Genomic DNA, 19,296 nt, shown 5'->3' with positions numbered 1-19,296 from the left:
CTTACTTGCAGAAGTCTGGGATATCTTCTTGTTCTCATGTGATTACTTTTATGAAATGTTTCCCAATCTCTTTTGTTTAAATTTAGCCATGAAAAGCTGTGTTTAATATTAATAAAACACATAGGACAACAAGGAAGATAAAGGCCCTCATGTTCTAGTTCAATATTTAAAGGAGGACACTTAGATCCACTCTGCTGTCCTACAGTGCTATATACCCTCTTCTTTACAGAGAGCAGTCTCTGGAGGCTATAGGCTAACTTGTCTTTTGAAGAAAATATAGCAGGTGATCTGATTTCAAAGACTGTCCTTGTGCATTCTAGGTTTTGTTAAGGCTCATTATAACAGATTCAAATTCTGCCAGAACTTTGGCAGCTTCTCCAGTATTGTCAAGCATTTTACATCTCAAGCAAAAGCAGCTACTTGGGAACCAGCACAGGCTTTTTTTAGATGATGGGAAGATACCTCTTTATTACTTTGTTGGGGGTATTATTAAAATTCCTTCTTAACCAGGCTTAAGTGTGTTTTCTGAGATTAATTCAGACTGTCTGAATGAAGAGAATGGAGTACAGTTACTCCAGCAGTAACAGGCAGGGTTACATAGCAAGGTGGTACATCAGCCCCTGACTCCAAAATATATTAGTAGCCAAAGGCTCTAATTTAAAGAGCCTGGTAGTTATGCATGTTAAAAAGAAAATACATGATTCAAGCGTCAGAAGAGACATCTGGAACTGTCTGTACAAATAAATTAGGGGGTTGGGGATGTCTGGAGGGGGTTTTATAGTTTCCAAGTTAGAATTCTTGTGCTCCAGACACCATGGAGCATCAAAACAGTGCAGCTGATGGTGGAAGCTGGAACTCTGGAAACTGAACACACTGATGGGAGACTTAAAATTAAGTAGCAGAATTGCTAACTATAATAAAAAAATTTTTCATGTGTTTAGTTTATTGTATTTAATTTTTTTTTTTTATTTAGGTTGTTCACAGAGATTTGAAGCCTAGCAATATTCTTTATGTTGATGAATCTGGTAATCCAGAATCAATTCGAATTTGTGACTTTGGCTTTGCAAAACAACTGCGAGCAGAAAATGGTCTTCTGATGACCCCATGTTACACAGCAAATTTTGTTGCACCAGAGGTAAAACCCAGGATAGTTTATATGACTTGGTATATTTTACTGGGATTTTTTTGATACCTAGATTTTTTTGTTGCTGTTCTTATGTAACAAGTAAAATCACTCTATAAACAGTAAAAATTGGAAATTTTACCATTTTTATAGCATGATCAAAGCATTTCTAAGCATTTTTTTCAGAAAAAATATCTATCTCCCTCAGGTTTTAAAGAGGCAAGGTTATGATGCTGCATGTGACATATGGAGCCTTGGTGTTCTTCTTTATACTATGCTCACTGGGTAAGGGTGATTATTGTTTGCTTCACTGTAGAATATCAAACCAATACAAACAAACTCAGTAATAAATGTAGGCTCACTGTTGCAGATGTTTCTATTGAAGCACTGATTAATCTCAACTTTAGAGTTGAGACTGCTTTTACCTTTAGTAAAATACAGGTTTGCAGAGACTGATGTGGAAAATTCTTTGCTTCTAATATCTCCTCTATTTTAGGTTTTTAATTTCTGCTTAAAGGTGATTTTTCACCAAGAATTTGTATCATGTGAAAATTAAAATGTAGATTAAGCAGCATAAATGTTGAAGGAAATATATGTTGCAAATACAATTGCAATGCATTAAAGCATGTTTGTGTGCAAAATCCAACTGCTGAATGTTAGAAGTGATGCAGTTAGAATATAATAAATGCAATAGAAAGCCATTTGTATATGCAACAGAAATTAATTGTATAAAAGATAAGGACTTCAACTATACTACCAGGAGTTTAAAATAAAATCTATTTACCAGATGCAATAGCAACTATCTTTTTATGCTAGGTTAATCAGATTGCCATTTTGGTTAACATCATCAAAGATTTTCGTATTATTTTAAAATAAATAAGTGACATACATGGTTTTAAGTGTATCTCTTTTTTTGGTTGGAAGCATTCTGATAGCAGCAAGAGTATGTATAGTCAAGCAAGGAAAACTGATGCACCTTTCTTCCTCTGGCATTAAACCAGCATTTATTCTTTCTCAGACAGATTTGCAACAGAATGGATTTGTTTAACACTTCACTAGAAAATGAAAGCTTTAGGAATGCTTTCTGTAATTCAGGAACCACCAGTATTTGAACTGCAATAGGAAAAATCTACTTTTCAGACTAAATACAGAGGGAATACATACAATAAAAACAGATCTATAGTCAGTGCTATGTATTTTCACATGTTAAGAATAAATTCTTTTTACAACTGTTTGACTATTTGTTGCCTATAATTATGTTGAACTTGTAATCAGATTTATACTTACTGAGGCCCAGTTGTGGAAGTTACTAACATTAAGTTTGTTTGGTTAAATAGTTACACTCCTTTTGCAAATGGTCCTGATGACACCCCAGAGGAGATTTTGGCCCGAATAGGAAGTGGAAAGTTCTCCCTCAGCGGTGGTTATTGGAACACTGTTTCAGACACAGCCAAGGCAAGTGTATTTGCTTTGTCCCTTGGGAGATAAGGAATGGGTTGCAATGTAACATGTTGATTATAATGTATATGTTGTATCATAAATGATTGGGTAAGTTCTACTTGGTTTTATATTATAATACTGGTCCCTTATGTGCCTAGAATTTTGTTTCCTGTTTTTGATCTGTTCATGTTTCAGCAGTCACTTGCATGTAGGAGGAAAGAAGAGGTGTGCCTCACACTGTAGTAGTTTAACAGCTGTCCTTAAAAATATAGTGTTTTATCAGTATTCACACACATAATTATCCATGGTGAGAGGTGCTTTCATAGAATTTCATGTGAATGTGTGACATTCAAAAATCATACAGACAGTCTAAATCATGAAAATGAAAACCAATTAAGCATTGCATTTTTGAGAATTCTATTTTTGACAGCAAATACTCTGAACCTCAGTGTGCAGTCCTTTACGCCCTTCTATATGGATGCTTAAAATGCTAAAATTTTCCACATTTAATTGGATACCTTCCTTTTGTGTGTTGCCAAATGTCTATTAAGTCACATAATTAAAAGATGCACTGTTAGCTTTGCTGGTTTTTCATTTGTTTAAAACTGACATTATGAACATATTTTTATACTTCTAGAATCTTCTTTTATAGTTTTGAACTATTAATCTTTTTAAAGTTGAAGTTCTGCTGTTATTTCCATTGACCTTTGTTGACAGGACCTTGTTTCAAAAATGCTCCATGTTGACCCTCATCAAAGACTGACTGCAGCCCAAGTTCTCAGTCACCCGTGGATAGTTCACTGTGACCAGTTGCCTCAATACCAGCTGAACAGGCAGGATGCTCCCCATTTAGTGAAGGTAAGTACGTATTTTTTCAGCTTGCTGTTTAGCCAAAATTAGTGTAAACAGAATGAGTTTTGTTTTTAAAGTGAGGATGTCTCCTCTAAATACTGTGAAAAAGTTGTTATGATGGGATGTTGCACTAAGCCATAAAATTAACTTCTAATATGTAATAGGATTTAATGTGAAACCACTTACAGGTGATAAATCTCATATATTTGAAAACTTTCATTTTCTTGTGTTTGGACTTCTTGTTGGACTGACACTTCTCTGGAAGGCCTAAGTGCTTTGAGAACCAACATAAATCATTCTTCTCATAGTGAAACATGTCAGGTGACTACAGGCAAGCTGTAAAATCATTGGCTAACTTCACAGTTTCATTGGAGGGTACTTGCCAGTAATGAAAGGAAAACAGAATACTTTGTGATCACAGGAAAAGAAGTCAAACGGGCAGTGTTAATTATCATGGTGTCATACCTTCTGCACTCTGTCTGAAACAACCTGGAACTTCTTCACTTTGAACAAGCAGAGGAAAATCAAAAATAATTGAATTCTACTTCTTTGTATTCAACCTTGTTTTCAGTCCTACTTTCAAGAATCTCTTGTGCAACATAAAAGGGATCTGAAGAATATGATTAACACACTCTCTGAGTCAGCTATTAGAAATTTCTAGCATCCAAAAACACAAGTGGGAAGTGGGGGAATTCTTATCCCACAGCTCACAACTTTCTAAATTTTTCTAACATAAACTTTATGTGCTGAATAATGTGGGTGTTTTTAAACTATTTTGTTGGAAACTGAAATGGTTATATAAGTGACAAGCAGAGACAGTCTACCAATGGGATTTCATCCCCCAGCTCTTTGACACAACATAGTGACAGAACTTAATTTGGCAATCTAGCTTATAACTTCTGGGTTTGACTCTTTAAGCAATGTAAAACTATTTATTACCCTCAAAAACACTCACTCCTAACACTGCTAGGACTTGAGTAATGCTGTAGTATGTTGCTGTTTTGTAGATGAAAATAGACTAAAAATCAGAACTCGTTCAGGGTTTCTGGCATTTAGCACTGCTGTAGTGTGTGCATCAGTCACAACATACTCACACTGTTCTTTTCCCCTCTCCCCACAGGGTGCAATGGCAGCCACTTACTCTGCTTTGAATCGCAATCAGTCACCAGTTTTGGAGCCAGTTGGCCGTTCTACTCTTGCTCAGAGGAGAGGTATAAAAAAAATTACCTCAACAGCCCTGTGAAATGACCTCAAGCAGACACTTGGTACCATGGCATAAGATGATAGCACAAATCATGGCGACAGGTAGCACATACCTGACAGATACCTGCAAGCACACTCTGTCCCAGCTGGTACCTATAATGCTGCTGCTCCTGCTGCTGCTACTGCTTTCATCTACTCTCGCTTTAAACTGTTGATGGCAAGTTACTGATCTTACTGGAGCTGCAAATGGAGTGACAAGTGGAAACCAAGAAAATGATCATGTTTGCGACTGAGTAAACCAGAAGAATTACAAATGCCACCTCTGTCAAAAATACACTGAATAAAGCACTCTGCACCACATAGCATTATTTTTATAAGGAATATTTTTTTTGACCCCTAAAATATTCTTTGTTACAGGTTGAGATGGACAGTTTATGTTAAGCACTTAGCTTAAACAATCTGTTTATATTAGCACTATACATTGTGCCATCCAACATTTTGTATGTTTTTGTAAACAGTTCACAAGCAGTACATTTCTGTGCTGTTTTCTTTAATGTATACATGCCTTGTTTTACTTAGATATTATTAATCATTATGACAAGTAAATCTGATTAAACAGTTCACCTGGATTAATCAGTATTGTTGGACAGCTCTGAAAGAAGCCTGACTGTTAAACAGCTATTGAATGTAATACTATGGATAAGTAGTTTTCCTTGCCTATGTCTTTTCTACATTTCTGTGTTTTTGATGCCACATGTCATGTTATGAAATTTAAACAGTGAATCTCTCACCATACTATATATCCTATAGGTAATGTAAGCCAGAGAAAAGATAACTTGTTCCATATTTCACTGTCATTGTTACCCCTCCCCTTTCTTTTAGTCTCTCCCATCTAATCTCTGGACTCAGGAATTACTGCTAAATATCTTCTGATAGAGGACATTTCTATATGGTTTATTCTTATAATCCATTGTTAATATTTTATCTGTATTCTGTTACTTTTGTTTAAGCTGCAAAGGAATTGTTCAGTGAATGAATGTTGGCATTATTAGAAGAAAGGCAACGTTTGAAGATAAAGCAAAACATATTGGTTGCTAATAAGCAGCAGCCTGCAAAGAGTAGGTTTTACCTGCATTCATGTGCATCAGTTGCAAAATTGATGGATCTAATGTTCTGTCAATCACCTTCTGCTAATTTTAATTGACTTTAAAGCAAATGAGAGGCAAGTCATAAGGATCTGTTTGGATTGGAAAGGGTCATTTTAATTTACCATGAAAACAGTGTCATCCCAGTCAGGTAAGATGAAGCCATTCAGAGGAAACATCCTCACTTTTCCACAGATGGAAATGAGTTAGTAACGAGGGTGGAAGACTCACTTTAAATACTGATATAAACTTTTAATTCTCTTGACCTCTTGATGTCTAAAGTAATTAAAGGCCCCTCTTAATGGCTGGTCTTGAAAAGATGAAACTGCCCAAATGAGAAGGGGCACTGGAATGTGTTTGGATACAGTGAGTGTTCCATTCCACAAAAATTATAGGCTATGTAAAGTCCTTCCAGATATGAAAATGACTATTGGGAATTCCAGCTTTAATAAAATATGGATCTGGGTGAATGGCTATTGGTGAAAAATGCCATTTTGTGTTTTGCATAAGAAATTATTTTCTTGGCTTAGCAGTATTAAATTTCTTTTATGGTGATTTATTGGCTTATTTCCCTGGAATCATCAGAGGTTTGTTGAAAGGAAGAATCATCTTTATGGCACCACAAATTTGATCTGAATGGGATTGTTTCTTCTGCCAGAATTTCCGAGTTCCTTGGGGAAGCTTTCATTGCTAGATTTGCAAAGGATCCCACTTTTATTGCCCTTAAAAATTTGCTAAATATTTAATCCATGATATAATTGTGAAGAAATTGGTTTTATAAACAAGGATTCTTAAATTAGCCTAGCTCTCAGAAATTTGAAATCACAGGTCTTCCCAAGCAAACAGTATTTTTCCCTTACTTGGTGTTCTAGCATTGAATTTCCTTTTAGCTGTAGAGATGCATCTACCCTTCCTTCAAGAAACATTTTTCAGTAAAGGCAGAAAAAGGCCATCTTAAATTGTTGACAGTGTCAGCAGTTCCAGAGGAATTTAGTAAAACCTTACCCTTACCTCTGAAAAAAATGTTCTGTGAGCAACTTCAAGTCAGGCTTCTCAGAATCTAGAAAATGTACCTTCTGGTGGTTTTTAAGGTGTTAATTAGAAGATTGTCATATCTAGCCAACCAAATTATTTAAATGCTGTTGAAATAAAAAGATGGCAGTACTTGCCAGTGTATCAGTAATAACATTTCACTTCAGGAAGGAGTTCCTCCTCTGTTCATTGTGATTATATGGGTACCTGGCAAAGAACAAACCAAAAAGAGGAAGTGTTAAGCTGCCTCACTATTGGCAATATCCACATTAAAATAATATAAAAATACTTTCAGTAGTTTTATTGTAGCTGTATTTTGTGGTCTTCAAGCTCACCAATCATTAGCTAAATAGTGAAGCAAAGTAAACTCCTTCATTTTACATATCTACATTAATTTAGTCTAGATTTTACAAATGTTGCTATTAATCATATATATATATATATATATCAGCAGAGGGTGAACATTTTAAATTGTAGCAAAACGAAAAAAATTAGCACAGCCTAAGCTGAATCTGTTGAAGTCTAGATCCACTATATTTTTAAGTTTCTTTCTAAATCAAGGTATAAAAGGCCTGCCTAATCAGGCAGGTGTATTTTACAGGCCAGGTTTATGTACCTTACTTCCTGGTTGGTATCCATGTCATGGCTTTTCACCTTTTTTTCATGTTTTTATAGCTGCAGTTTTTATGACCTATAAAGAAACCCACATAATGCTTCTCTGAGTCTCAGCACCTTTCTGTTAGAATGTGAGTATATGACACACTGTGTTCATCATTGCTGGATTGCTGCTTGGTCTGCAAAACATGGCAAGCAAATGACTCACAGAGTCATAAAAGATTAAAAAAGGAGAATGCAGGTGAATTTTCTGTGTTGACCGTGGTTTGTTTTTAATTTTTCTAGTGTGAAATTATAATTTACTGTGCTTAAGAGCATGAGGGAACAGAGGGAAGAGTGTAGTTGCAATACCTGTTAAATGCCATCTATGTCCAGTAAGGGCAAAGTTCTATGTTCATGATCACTATAACATTGAATGAAACTTAAGAGGAGTTTTTCAAGAAAATATTTAAAACTTCTTTTCTGAAGAGACAAGGCCATAACAAAATAGATTTACATGTCTGGGATTTGTGTGTGTGTGTGTGTGTTTTCCTTTTGTAAACGTGGTGTTACCAACTAAAGCTGTGCTTTTCTATTATTGGAAGGAAAGGATTCAAAATGTGCTGGCCCTTACTAAGCAGCAGTGGTTAATAGATGCATTTTCACTTATGAAAATGATGTAAATGATTAGCTTTATCTTGATACTCTTGACCTAATCAAAGGGAAGTTGTACTTATGAGGGATGTAATTATTTTGCAACCTAGCTGGGGGGGAAGTCTACTTAAACAGTTTTTAAAAAATTACAAAATCACAGATAAAATATTTTTCTACGATTCTATACAATCATACTTTATACTAGTTTTCTCAGCATGGCATGTAAGTGAGTCTAGGGTACTGTTCCAGGAAATCAGTGGTATTGTACCTTGTTCTAGACCATTACAATAGCATCTGTTAGATGCTTGGCACTGCTGTCATAGAACTGAAATGCTAGTTTAAAAAAATAATTAATTGTACTGAATACTTTAAATGATTGTTTTATTCAGAGTCTGATCTAAGAGATGTTCCAATCATGCTATTCATGTGTAATTAAAACTGTTCCAGATGTAACTATGAACAGTTTTGGAAAGTTATCATTGCTTGTTCTCCTGTCTAATGGCAGGTTTTGTAGTCTTCAAAAGAAATTGAAATTTCTACTATGAATAAACTTTCAAACATCTTAAAGGGCTGTTTTGTGTAATCATTTGTTCTGACCAGTTACAGAAGTCATTGCTGGTTCATCACTAACTCTGAACTACCTTCACAGCACACTGTAAGGGTTTGTAAAGAGCAAGTGTCCTGACACTGCAGCATGTTGAGGAAAGCAAACATGGAAACAAAGGAAAAACTCATGTTCAGCTGGTGCTTATAGACCTGATATAGCATACAAGAAGACTGCAGTGCAAGGATATTGTATTTTAATACCCCATCAGAATGCAGTCAACTTAAAGTACCACTTACTGGGAGGCTGCTAAATTACATTTGCAATATCTGCATTGCTCTAGACACTGAAAATACAGGCATGTTGGATAATTAATGCACTTTGAAAACATTTGAAACATAATATTATGTGCAGAAGCACTCCATACAGAATAGGACCATGTTCTTTTTACCCTTGCAACCTGGAAAATATGGAAGATTTTCAAAGGTTGCATAGTCTAAAAAAAATTGCACTAATTGTGATTTGTGAGGAATTTGTGAGGAATGTCACCAGCAGTTTTGCAAAGTGTACCAAAAGCAAGGCATCAGAACATGGAGAGGTTTGGTAATGGATACAGAGCAAGGGTACTGTGATTCCCTCAGTGAAATTCACACCTGAGAACAAAGGTGGGCATAGTTGTGGCCCTTTGTTCATGCAAAGCTTTATCCTGCCTGTCTAAAAACATTTTTAAATCTATTTACAAGTAAACTGGATAATTTGTAAGCCTCCAGAAATTCTGCAGAGGCAGAAACGGGGGCTGGTACACCACAGCTCCTGCTGTCAGCCTTCGTCACCTTCATACCCTTTTTTTTTTTACAGGATCACAGAATAGTCTGGGTTGGAATGGAGCATGAGAATCCTGCCGTGGGCAGGGCACCTCCCACGAGAGCCGCACCCAGCCTTGCCTGGACACTCCGGAGCTGGGGCAGCCTGTGCCAGCGCCCCACCACCCGCACATAAACAATTTATTCCTAATGTCTCATCTAACCCTACTCTCTTTCAATTTGATCCCATTCCTCCTTGTTCCGTCACTACGAGCTCCTGTGAAAAGTCTCGCCCCTTTCCTGGCAGGTCCTGCAGGCACTGGAAGGATTTATCACCAACACGGCTGCCCGGAGCGCTGTGCGGGTCCCGGGGCCGGCTTGTCCTGCTTCTCCTTATTCGCCAACTCCAAAGCGCCTCGCCGGGCCAGGCGGTGCCGGTCCCGCTCCCGTTCCCGTTCCCGAGGCCGGGCCAGGCGGGGCCGTTCCCGTTCCCGAGGCCGGGCCAGGCGGGGCCGTTCCCGTTCCCGAGGCCGGGCCAGGCGGTGCCGGTCCCGCTCCCGTTCCCGAGGCCAGGCCAGGCGGGGCCGTTCCCGTTCCCGTTCCCGAGGCCGGGCCAGGCGGGGCCGGTCCCGCTCCCGTTCCCGGGGCGGGGCCGTGGGCGGTTCCTGCGGCCGCAGTCCGCCGGGCCGCGCGGGGGCGCTGTTGCGGGTCGGCGCAGCGGCCGGAGCGCAGCGCACGAGCCCGCGCAGCCCCGGCCCCGCCGCTGGTCCCGCCCGGAGCCGCCGCCGAGCCCGAACCGCCGCCCCCGCCCGCAGCCCCTCCCGCCGCCCCTCCCGCAGCCCCTCCGCGGCGGAGCGTTCGGCGCCATGCCCAAGAATAAAGGTGAGTCGCCCTTCCCTCGGCCGGGCCCGCGGCGGCGCGGCCGCAGCCGGGTGCGGTGGCGCCGGGCAGGCCCGGGCCCCTCACGTGGGCGCCGCCGGAGGCCGGAGCGGCGGGCGGAGCGGCCCTGCCGCAGCCGCGGTGCCGGGCCCGCGCCGCTCCGCGCGGCGAGCCCGCTGGGGCCCGGGCGGCCGCGGGAGGCCCCGGCCGCCGCTCGCCCGTCAGCAGCGGCCCTGCCCGGGAGGCGCCGGGCCCCTCCGCCCCGGGCGGGCGGCGCTGCGGCCGCTCCCCTTCGCTCCTACCCCGGAAAGGAAACGCAGAAACCGTGAGGGAGGGGAGCAGCAGATTATAACAGCGGGGCAAGCATGAGCTGCTCTGATGCTCTTCGTGAAAAGCATCTGATCCTGTTGCCACGTGTGTGCCTTTTAAAAAGGGCAGCTTCACTTGGAGCGTAAGCTTCCTTCTGAGTATTTCAGGGATTTCAGCACCACAGTAACAGAAGTTATTTATCTGCTCTTGATGATTACGTGCATCAGGCTATACCACCGGTTTTTTTGAGGTATTTGGTAGCAGGGATTACAGAAACTGAAAATGGCCATCTTGTGAAAATCTTTTTTGAAGGCTGCTGTCACTCCAGAGCAACCAGGACATCTTAAACGGTGGAGATTCTAACGTTTAATTACTTTGTTACTACTCAGCTGAAAATTTAGACTTAAAAGTAAGCATAAAAATCTAGATTTGGATAGGATACTTAAAATAGCCATATAGAGTGCAAGCATAAAAGTCGCCATTAATCTGATTTTTTTCACTCATTGTATATAGACAGTAACACACGCTTTTTACTTCTCCCACTTTTAATTTAGGCAAAGGAGGTAAAAACAGGCGACGAGGTAAGAACGAGAATGAATCAGAAAAAAGAGAACTGGTGTTCAAAGAAGATGGGCAAGGTGAGTTTTTAACTATAGTATGGCAATGTCATATTTTTCAGTCACATACTGTATCAGGCAGAATAGAGAGAGCTATTCTTATTTGGTTTGTATTTGAATTCCAAATGACATACTGAGTGTAAGGGAAAGACAGTAGGAGAAGGGAAATTTTCAATAGCTTCACCACTTAAGAATGAAGTTTCCCCTGTTCTTGACCTTAATTCAATGCTCTGTGTAAAAGAGTGAGCAAACATTCTCTAGAAACTTCTTGATAGCTTTGTCTGAGAGTCTGTGAGCAGCTGGGCTAGCAGATGTGGTTCAGTTTTGCCAATAATTGTCCCTGGGATGCACAGTCCCACTTTGTGTTTTACATGGAATCTAGCATCTCTTGGATCCTTCACTGAGCTCCCCAAAGTCACTGATGTGTCTAAGCAGCTCATCTCACTGCTCTGTCTCCTGGGCTGGAAGTCTAGCAGTTATTGAAACAGGTGGGATGCTGTCAGGTGGAGTAAGGCACAAGAGAGTTCAGCCAGGGAATGACTGGGATTCCCATCTGCTCTGCCTTTGGTGACAGTGAGCTCACCTCCCTTTCAGCTCGCCCTGTCTTGTGTGTCACACTCTGGTGGTTGCTCACATAATGCAAGTGCTTTCCTAATAACCAATGAATCAGTTGGTTTGTTAGAAATATGGGAAGGGTACAGATTTAAATCACTTAGAAGTAGTGCCACTGAACAAATTTCTGGTATTTTGTGTTGATTGTAAGCAGAAAAAGAGTTTATTTTGTACATCTGAAACTTAAGAACCTTTACATCTCCCAAGCAAAATCTATTTAATGAAACTATTCTCAGTTATGAACAGTCTCGTAGTTCATTGAACTATGTAACTTGCGTGAAGTTTTCCAGTATGGGATTTTTGCAGCGTGGTGAGGGAGAAGATGAAATACAAGGTGAAGAGATTGAGGGTAGATGTTGAAGAGGTGCTTCATAGACCTCAGCTGAAGCCTGCTGGTTGCCTTCCAGGCAGTGTCTGATAACACCAGGATATGTCCTTTCAAGGACAGTGGGATGTTGTCCACAGAGCCTCTGTGAGAGGGATTCATAGTCTCAGTGGGTGGTTATACAGGGTGTGCAGCTTTCTCCTGCCTCTGTGACAGCACTGAGATGTTGTCCTTTAGGACAGGTGCTGTGATGTTGTCATAAACTTTCAGAGTCTGAGTGTGACTCGATAGCTGAGATTTTCTATAGTAAGCATTTCTGGGGGAGCAAAAGGGTGGATGCAGCCAAGAAGGAGAAGTATTTGAAAAAGTTAGCATCAACAGTGATACAAAACTGTGATACATTCAGCAGTCTCTGTGGGTGCTTGAAGCTCCTCTCAGCAGTTCATGTTTGATAAAATGTTACAGCAAATTTGGGTTACAGTGGAAAAGTTACTGGGTGTCTTTGGAAGTTGGGTTTGTTTAGAAGTTTTGCTCTGGTGCCACTTTGTGACACAGCTTTAGCCGTGGGTTTGGCTGCACTGGTTAATGGTTGTACTTGGTGATCCTAAAGATCTTTTCCAGGCTAAATAATTCTGTGTTTCTGTATGTTACCATCTCTTTCAGAATATGCCCAGGTGATCAAAATGTTAGGCAATGGAAGACTGGAGGCATTATGTTTTGATGGTGTGAAGAGGTTATGTCATATCAGAGGGAAGCTAAGAAAAAAGGTAATTCTGAAGCATTGCAATAGGGAACGGTGATGTTATGCATGATATGTAATTGTAAAAATTTGGATATGTATCTTATTACAAAAATTAATATTTCTACTTCACTAAATACCTTAAACTACCTTTTTTGATAGTAAACTAGTCTGTCCTTCTATTTCCATTGCTGGCACAAGAATAGGCAGCCTTTGGCTCTTGGGTGAAGCTCACAGGCTGCCTTTCAATTTGTTCATTTCAGAAGAACGTGTTTTCAGCTGCTTATGAAATACAAGCTTTTCATATTCTAGAAGATTATACATATATAAAATAATAAAATTCTCCCTAATTGCTGATGGGGAACTTTGTGACTATTTAGAAAATACACCTCCAATGCCATTATTTCATTGTCCACTTCATCAGTTCCCAAAATATTTCTGAAAGCTAATCTGCAAAGCTTTTTACCTTCAGGGATGTCAGGTGTAAGTGCTTGCATTCTTAACTTTGCCATTCTCAGATGGTGTCCCCTCTGGCCCATGTCAGGTGTTGCATCTTCCTGTCCTCTGCTGGTGTGTGGTAAGGAGGAGGTCCCTCAATCTGTTTCCTATGAAAACAGACCTTCATTCAAAACAGTCTTCATTCTGGATTGTTCAAATTTTTGTACAGCAGTGAATGCACATGTCTTGGGATCAGTGTAACCAGCCCTATAGCTGCTTGCAACAAACTGTTGAAGGTAGTGGAGAATGTGCATAAATAAACACTAAGTGCTGCAGAATTAATTTATTGCTACAAAAAGCACCACTTATATATTTCCTATGTTTAAAAGAAAGGAAATTTCAAAATTCTCCAAAAAAACCCACAAGTGATTGTGGCATAGAACCCACATAGAACAACCCTCTGCATTTAAAAGCGTATTCTGTTCTGCAGATTTCTGGTTAATATAGTTTATAGAAACAACTCCATTCATTTTCTTATGCTCTTCACTGTTCTTGTCCATCACCCCCTTCATCAGGTTTTCCTTTAATTTTTGCCCTTGAGGAGCTCAGTTCATGACTAGTGCCTTGATGCATTCTTTCTGTTTTCTCAGATGTTAAGGCTTAATAACTACCTTGTTGGCTAGAAGCTCTTCAAAGAAGTTTGATTACCCTATAATAGCTCCATAACATGTAAAAATCATGTAACTATGAGTCTTTATGAACTTGGTTTTTCTGTTAAAACATTAAATTGGATATTTCTGTCATACTGGTTAGAAAATTAAGGTGGTGGCTGTAGTGAAATGTTTTATGTCTCTCTGTAAATCTAAATGTGCTGTTTGGTTCTTGTGTTACATAACAGAAGTTGAATTTCTGTAACACATGTTTTCTCCTTCAGGTCTGGATAAATACATCTGATATTATATTGATTGGCTTAAGAGACTACCAGGTAAAAATTCCGTATAATATACCACTATAAGGAGTATTTTACAAGTAGCTATATTTACTGTTAAATTACAGCAGATATTGTGAGGAAATTCCTGTCTAACTTTGTATTTAGTTGTGCTAAATCATGATTTTTAGTTTCCTTGTACTACAGGAAGATTGTAATGAGTGGACAAATTCTGGTTTGACTTGTTCTTTTAAATTGCACCCTGAGACTTTGTGACTGAGGGTGCTTATTGTCATGTAGCTTGACCTTTTTTTTCCAGATGCAGCTGTTTGGTATTTGCATTCTATAGTCAAAAGGGAGATTGAGTCAAGTACCAAACATTTTATTGTGATAATTAGAACTCTTGGTCATCAGAATTTTGGATCTTTGATGTTTAGGCTTTTACCTCAAGAGGCAAATTAATCAGTAATTAGTTTGTACTTAAATTTACAAAAATGGAGTGGCCTAACTTTATCTAATATAAACAGTAATGGGAAACAATTGTCAAGTTTTTATTAGGTCAATGCTTTTCATGAATGTTAGTGTTGTCATCAGTTGTTGAAGATAGATTCTGCTTCTGAAATGTGCATTAGGTTTATAAAACATTTAAGATATTGTCATTTACTGTATATATTAAAGTACTTAAAACTAGGAATTTTTCAGTTTTGACTTTGCCAAGGGAAATATAGGTTGGATATTGGGCAAAAGTTTTTTACAGAAAGAATGATAAAATACTGAGCTTGACTTGTCTGTCGAGGGATGTGGTGGAGTCACCTCCCTGGATGTGTTTAAAAAAAGACTGGATGTGGCACTCAGAGCCATGGTCTAGTTGAGGTGTTAGGGCATGGGTTGGCCTCAGTGATCTTAAAGGTCTCTTTCAAAGTAGTGATTCTGTGATTCCTGATTGACCATCAAACACCTCGCTCTATATTGGCTGAAGAAAGGTTCATTTCAAAGGCATGAAACTGAACTTGTCAAGTTGTGGAATTCTCAACATGTCTCATTTGTCTCAAATTGTCTTTTGTCTTGTTGCCCAGGGAAGTTGTGGATGCCCCATCCCTGGCAGTGTTCTGTGCCAGATTGAGTGCTCTGGTCCTGTGGAAGGTGCCCCTGCCTGTGGCAGAGAGGTTGGAAGTAGATGATCTTTAAGGTCCCTTCCAATCCAAACCATTCTATGAATCTGTAAATTAGTTGTAATTGGAGATAATGAAGTTACCACTCAGCAGAAATGAAAATACTCCAATGTGTTTACTTCACATTTAAAGGAACTGGAGGGGAAGGAAGAACAAGATGTTCTTCTATAACTATTATAGGTGTTAATCCACTGTAAATAATATAGTTGTTGTAACTAATGCAGTATACTGAGGTTAATAGTTTCATTTTTTCATTCATAGATGACTAATGCATTCTACTAAATTCTTATTTAGGATAACAAGGCTGATGTTATTCTAAAATACAATGCAGATGAAGCCAGAAGCCTGAAAGCATATGGGGAGCTTCCAGAACATGGTAAGGATCTTTGAACTTCAAATTGCATGTTGGACAAGAATACTCTGTCTTGGCACAGTGTGAATGCATTCCTTTAACTTCTCTAAATTCCTTCATAGCTAAAATCAACGAAACAGACACATTTGGTCCTGGAGATGATGATGAAATCCAGTTTGATGATATTGGAGATGATGATGAAGATATTGATGATGTAAGTAGTAAATGTGTATTTTTATCATATGCTTGAAGCCCTCATCTTTGGCAATAAGCTATTGTTAGTTCTACAGCAAAGAATACATGGGTGTTCAGGATAGCTTCTCAGGAAGTAGTGTGGTGCATGCATGTGCCAGCTTTCTGTCCTGTCTCCTGTCCTGTCATTCCTGAGCTGGCCCCTAAACACGTGATACACTCGGTGTCATGCTGCTGAAACACACATGGAGGGCAGTCTGAAGGTGCCTAATAGAATATCTGTCATTTGTACACCCCCGATTCCTCTGTAGGTTTGACAGCCTCACTATCCCACCAGAACTGCAGAAATAATTGAGAGATTTGTTTTGTAAAAAACAAAGGTTTTAGTTCTTCATTTTTGTTTACATAAAAACTACTAAAAGCTGGATTTTAGTTTTTCTAAAGTTAACATAACCTTGACTGTCACAGTTACTTGTGTTACTGCTTACCACTAAACTGTAGCAACTGATCATGCACTCTGAAATTATAGTAGTAAAACTCAAATTTTATAATAAATTGCAGAAGTAGAATCTGCTGTGCAATGTTTTCTAAGTTGATGCACTTCAATTTACAGCTGAGAGATGAATGTGTGCAGGGTCAGCTGGCTGAGAGGATAAGTAGTAACTTACTGACCCAGTGAGTTAACTTAATTGGATAGACTGTTCTAAGAACACTATTATGCTTTAATTCTTTTAGTCCTCTCTCTGAGTTGATAACATGACTAATTCTTTTTAAATGCTTACATTATTCTGACTTTTTTGAGGTTCTCAATATGTGATTCATTAGATCAAGTATTTTAAAAATATCAAAATGCTGAGGAAATTTTCTTCAGACTTTTGAAAATTTCACTTTGGGCTGTTCAGCTTACTGAAGGTTTAGTTCATTGGAGCCAGAAAAACTAGTACTGCATGCTTTTAATAATGAGGCTATTGTAAGACATCAAAGAGATAAGTAGCTGTAGGACAAATTTGCAAACTAATGGATTTGTGTGTGAGGTTAAGTGAGCAGCTATGATTGTTTTTAAGCTTTTGTCAGCTCTTCAATAAAATATTAATATCATGCTTTAAGAAAGTAAAAGATGTAAAGAAAAGATGTTAGTAGCCTCTCTGAGGATCACCATCATATTTCTGGAATGAAGTGCAGCTTCCAAGGTCTTTATTAATAGGAGGAACTCAGTGGAGCCTTTGCTTTGTTTTTTATGTCAGAAGAATGATTAAAAAGTCATTACTTAGGGAAGTGACTCTCAAATTTGGTTTTATTTTCATTTTTGAGAATCATGGGCTAATTTATGGCTATTCTAGTGATGTATGATTGTATTGTAGATACTGTGGTTATACAGAATTGCTCACCTGCACTACCCTAGTATTGTCAGAGCTGGTGAGGACAAAAACAAGGAAGAGTTGTTCTTGTGTTAATAAAACAGGGTATGAGCTGAGGCAAAACCAGGACTGTGCTAAATCAGGAAGTCTCCTGTTGAACTGTACAAGTAACTTTAAAAAAGAGTTGCTTGATAGAAAATACCCTTGAATGAAATACATGGTGTGGTGTTTTTGCTTTTCAGATCTAATTTGGAACAGAGGTTTACATTCCAACTTTTTTCCTCCAAGGATTGTTCTACATTGATACTTCAATTATTTTTTGGGTGAAGCCCCTTACTTTTAAGAAGACTGAAAATTCTCGGTAAAGAGTGTAGTTTGTTACATCAAAAGGATTTATTTTCAATGTTTGTTTTAAAGTATTTATATTTCTTTAGAAATGGATAATGATGGATTATCACAAAGGTTCAATGACATGCCACAAATATTTTGTCTCTTCCCCAGTTAGAGCTTTTATCTCTGGATGTAAGTGAGATTCAGTGACATGGGCTGTAAAAGACTGCATTTTTCCCTCTTCTGCTTTCATCACTACAATTCCAGTTAAACTTGTATTTTGAAATAAAAATTGTTTACCCTGTAATTATCATAAATTTTGATTAAAGGCAAATAACCCAGTTCAGATTAGTATCAAATCATACTATGCAGTGTCTGTCCTTATACCCCTTGCCTTGATGTTAACTTTAAAAAAGATTTTGATAATATAAGAGGAAGGCAGAAATCTGCATTTAAACTCTCAATGCATGATCAATCTGCTTTTCACATCTAGTAGCATGCTGCTATTTTTATACTGATTTTGATAATTAAAAACACTCATTATTTCAAAGATGTACATTTTCCATGGTGGAGGGAGTGGTGGGAGAGGAGTAAAGATGAAAAGTGAGCAGCATCTCAAATTTGCAATTTTTTGGAAGCTGCGGCCGGTGCAGTGGCCGAGCTGCAGCTGCAGGCGATGAACACTGGGTGGCGCCCGACTGAACAGGGAGACACACGTGCAAAGCCTTCACCGTTGGATTTGTACTGAAAAATGCATAAAGTAGATTTTCCCCAAAGTAAATGCTTAACATTCTTGATATGTTAAACATGTAGAATATTTTTTACATTATAAAAAAGGTTATGTTAAGAGTAGAGTTTTATTTTAATCTGAAATTCCATACATTGTAAGGTGCAACATAAGAGTTTATGTGAACTTTGAGTAACAATATAAATAAGAAAATAAGTTTGTGTCAAAAGTAGGAAGAATCTTTTAATCCAGAATAAATCAATGAAACAGACTACTGGAAAGATTCTTGTTCACCTTTAGACTGGAGGAGCCAGATGAGAAACTGAATAAAAACTAACATCATCATGCAAATATTATTTTGTGGTAGCCTTAGTGTCTTTGTCTTTAATAATGTATTTAACAACTCTGAAAGCAGGTTAATGGAAAAAGTCCTTTTGTGCCATAAAGATCTGATTCTTAACACTTGTATTCCTTATACAGTCTTTTTGGTATGATGTAAAGTGACTACCCCAGTAGATAAAAACAAAATGGCTTTAAATATGGAGTGGCCTCTTTGCTTTACATGTTTTTTTTAAGGAGATTTAAACATCCAGAGCTTTTGTAAAAATGTCTTTTCTTTTACTTTTTCTTTCATTATAGTGTCTATTTTCCTACCCTATGGATCAACTACCCTGCTGTAGGAATAACATTTTCTTAGTATTAAGTAATTTTGCCAAATATTTCATGGATTTTTAACTGTTTGTTGTAAAAGCTTGGTAAATATTGAGGGAAATATTCTACCAGTACAGCTGTCTTACTCAACTGATCTTAAATTCATCAATTTACTGTCTTTGTATATCTGTAAGGTTCAATTGTGAAGGAACATAAATGGTGTAATTATAAACCACTCCTAAGCTCAGTAGTTTCCTCACTGTATCCAGCAGGCTAT

At 38.5% G+C, this 19,296-nt stretch overlaps 2 protein-coding genes across 3 annotated transcripts in view; both read left to right on the top strand.

Annotated features, from left to right (window-relative positions):
* RPS6KA3 (ribosomal protein S6 kinase A3) overlaps positions 1-8,614 on the top strand; it is a 74,165-nt gene extending 65,551 nt beyond the window's left edge. For both annotated transcript variants that reach the window (XM_079320361.1, XM_079320362.1), the window contains 5 exons: positions 974-1,135; positions 1,332-1,408; positions 2,461-2,578; positions 3,281-3,421; positions 4,536-8,614. In XM_079320361.1, the coding sequence (XP_079176487.1) occupies positions 974-1,135; positions 1,332-1,408; positions 2,461-2,578; positions 3,281-3,421; positions 4,536-4,658 (621 nt within the window). In that variant the 3' untranslated portion in view covers positions 4,659-8,614. The remainder of the gene's footprint in view (positions 1-973; positions 1,136-1,331; positions 1,409-2,460; positions 2,579-3,280; positions 3,422-4,535) is intronic.
* Positions 8,615-10,108: 1,494 nt separating this feature from the next.
* On the top strand, positions 10,109-18,906 carry EIF1AX (eukaryotic translation initiation factor 1A X-linked). Its single transcript, XM_079323499.1, has 7 exons — positions 10,109-10,272; positions 11,133-11,216; positions 12,796-12,899; positions 14,244-14,294; positions 15,704-15,785; positions 15,884-15,975; positions 17,554-18,906. The coding sequence occupies exons 1-7, from the start codon at positions 10,257-10,259 to the stop codon at positions 17,557-17,559; spliced, it is 435 nt and encodes a 144-aa protein (XP_079179625.1). The 5' UTR covers positions 10,109-10,256; the 3' UTR covers positions 17,560-18,906.
* Positions 18,907-19,296: the final 390 nt, after the last annotated feature.

The sequence above is a fragment of the Erithacus rubecula genome (genome assembly GCF_903797595.1).
Source record: "Erithacus rubecula genome assembly, chromosome: 1".
NCBI lineage: Eukaryota > Metazoa > Chordata > Aves > Passeriformes > Muscicapidae > Erithacus > Erithacus rubecula.
The sequence above is the reverse complement of the archived record's forward strand: the minus strand, read 5'-3'. Positions and strand labels throughout refer to the sequence as shown.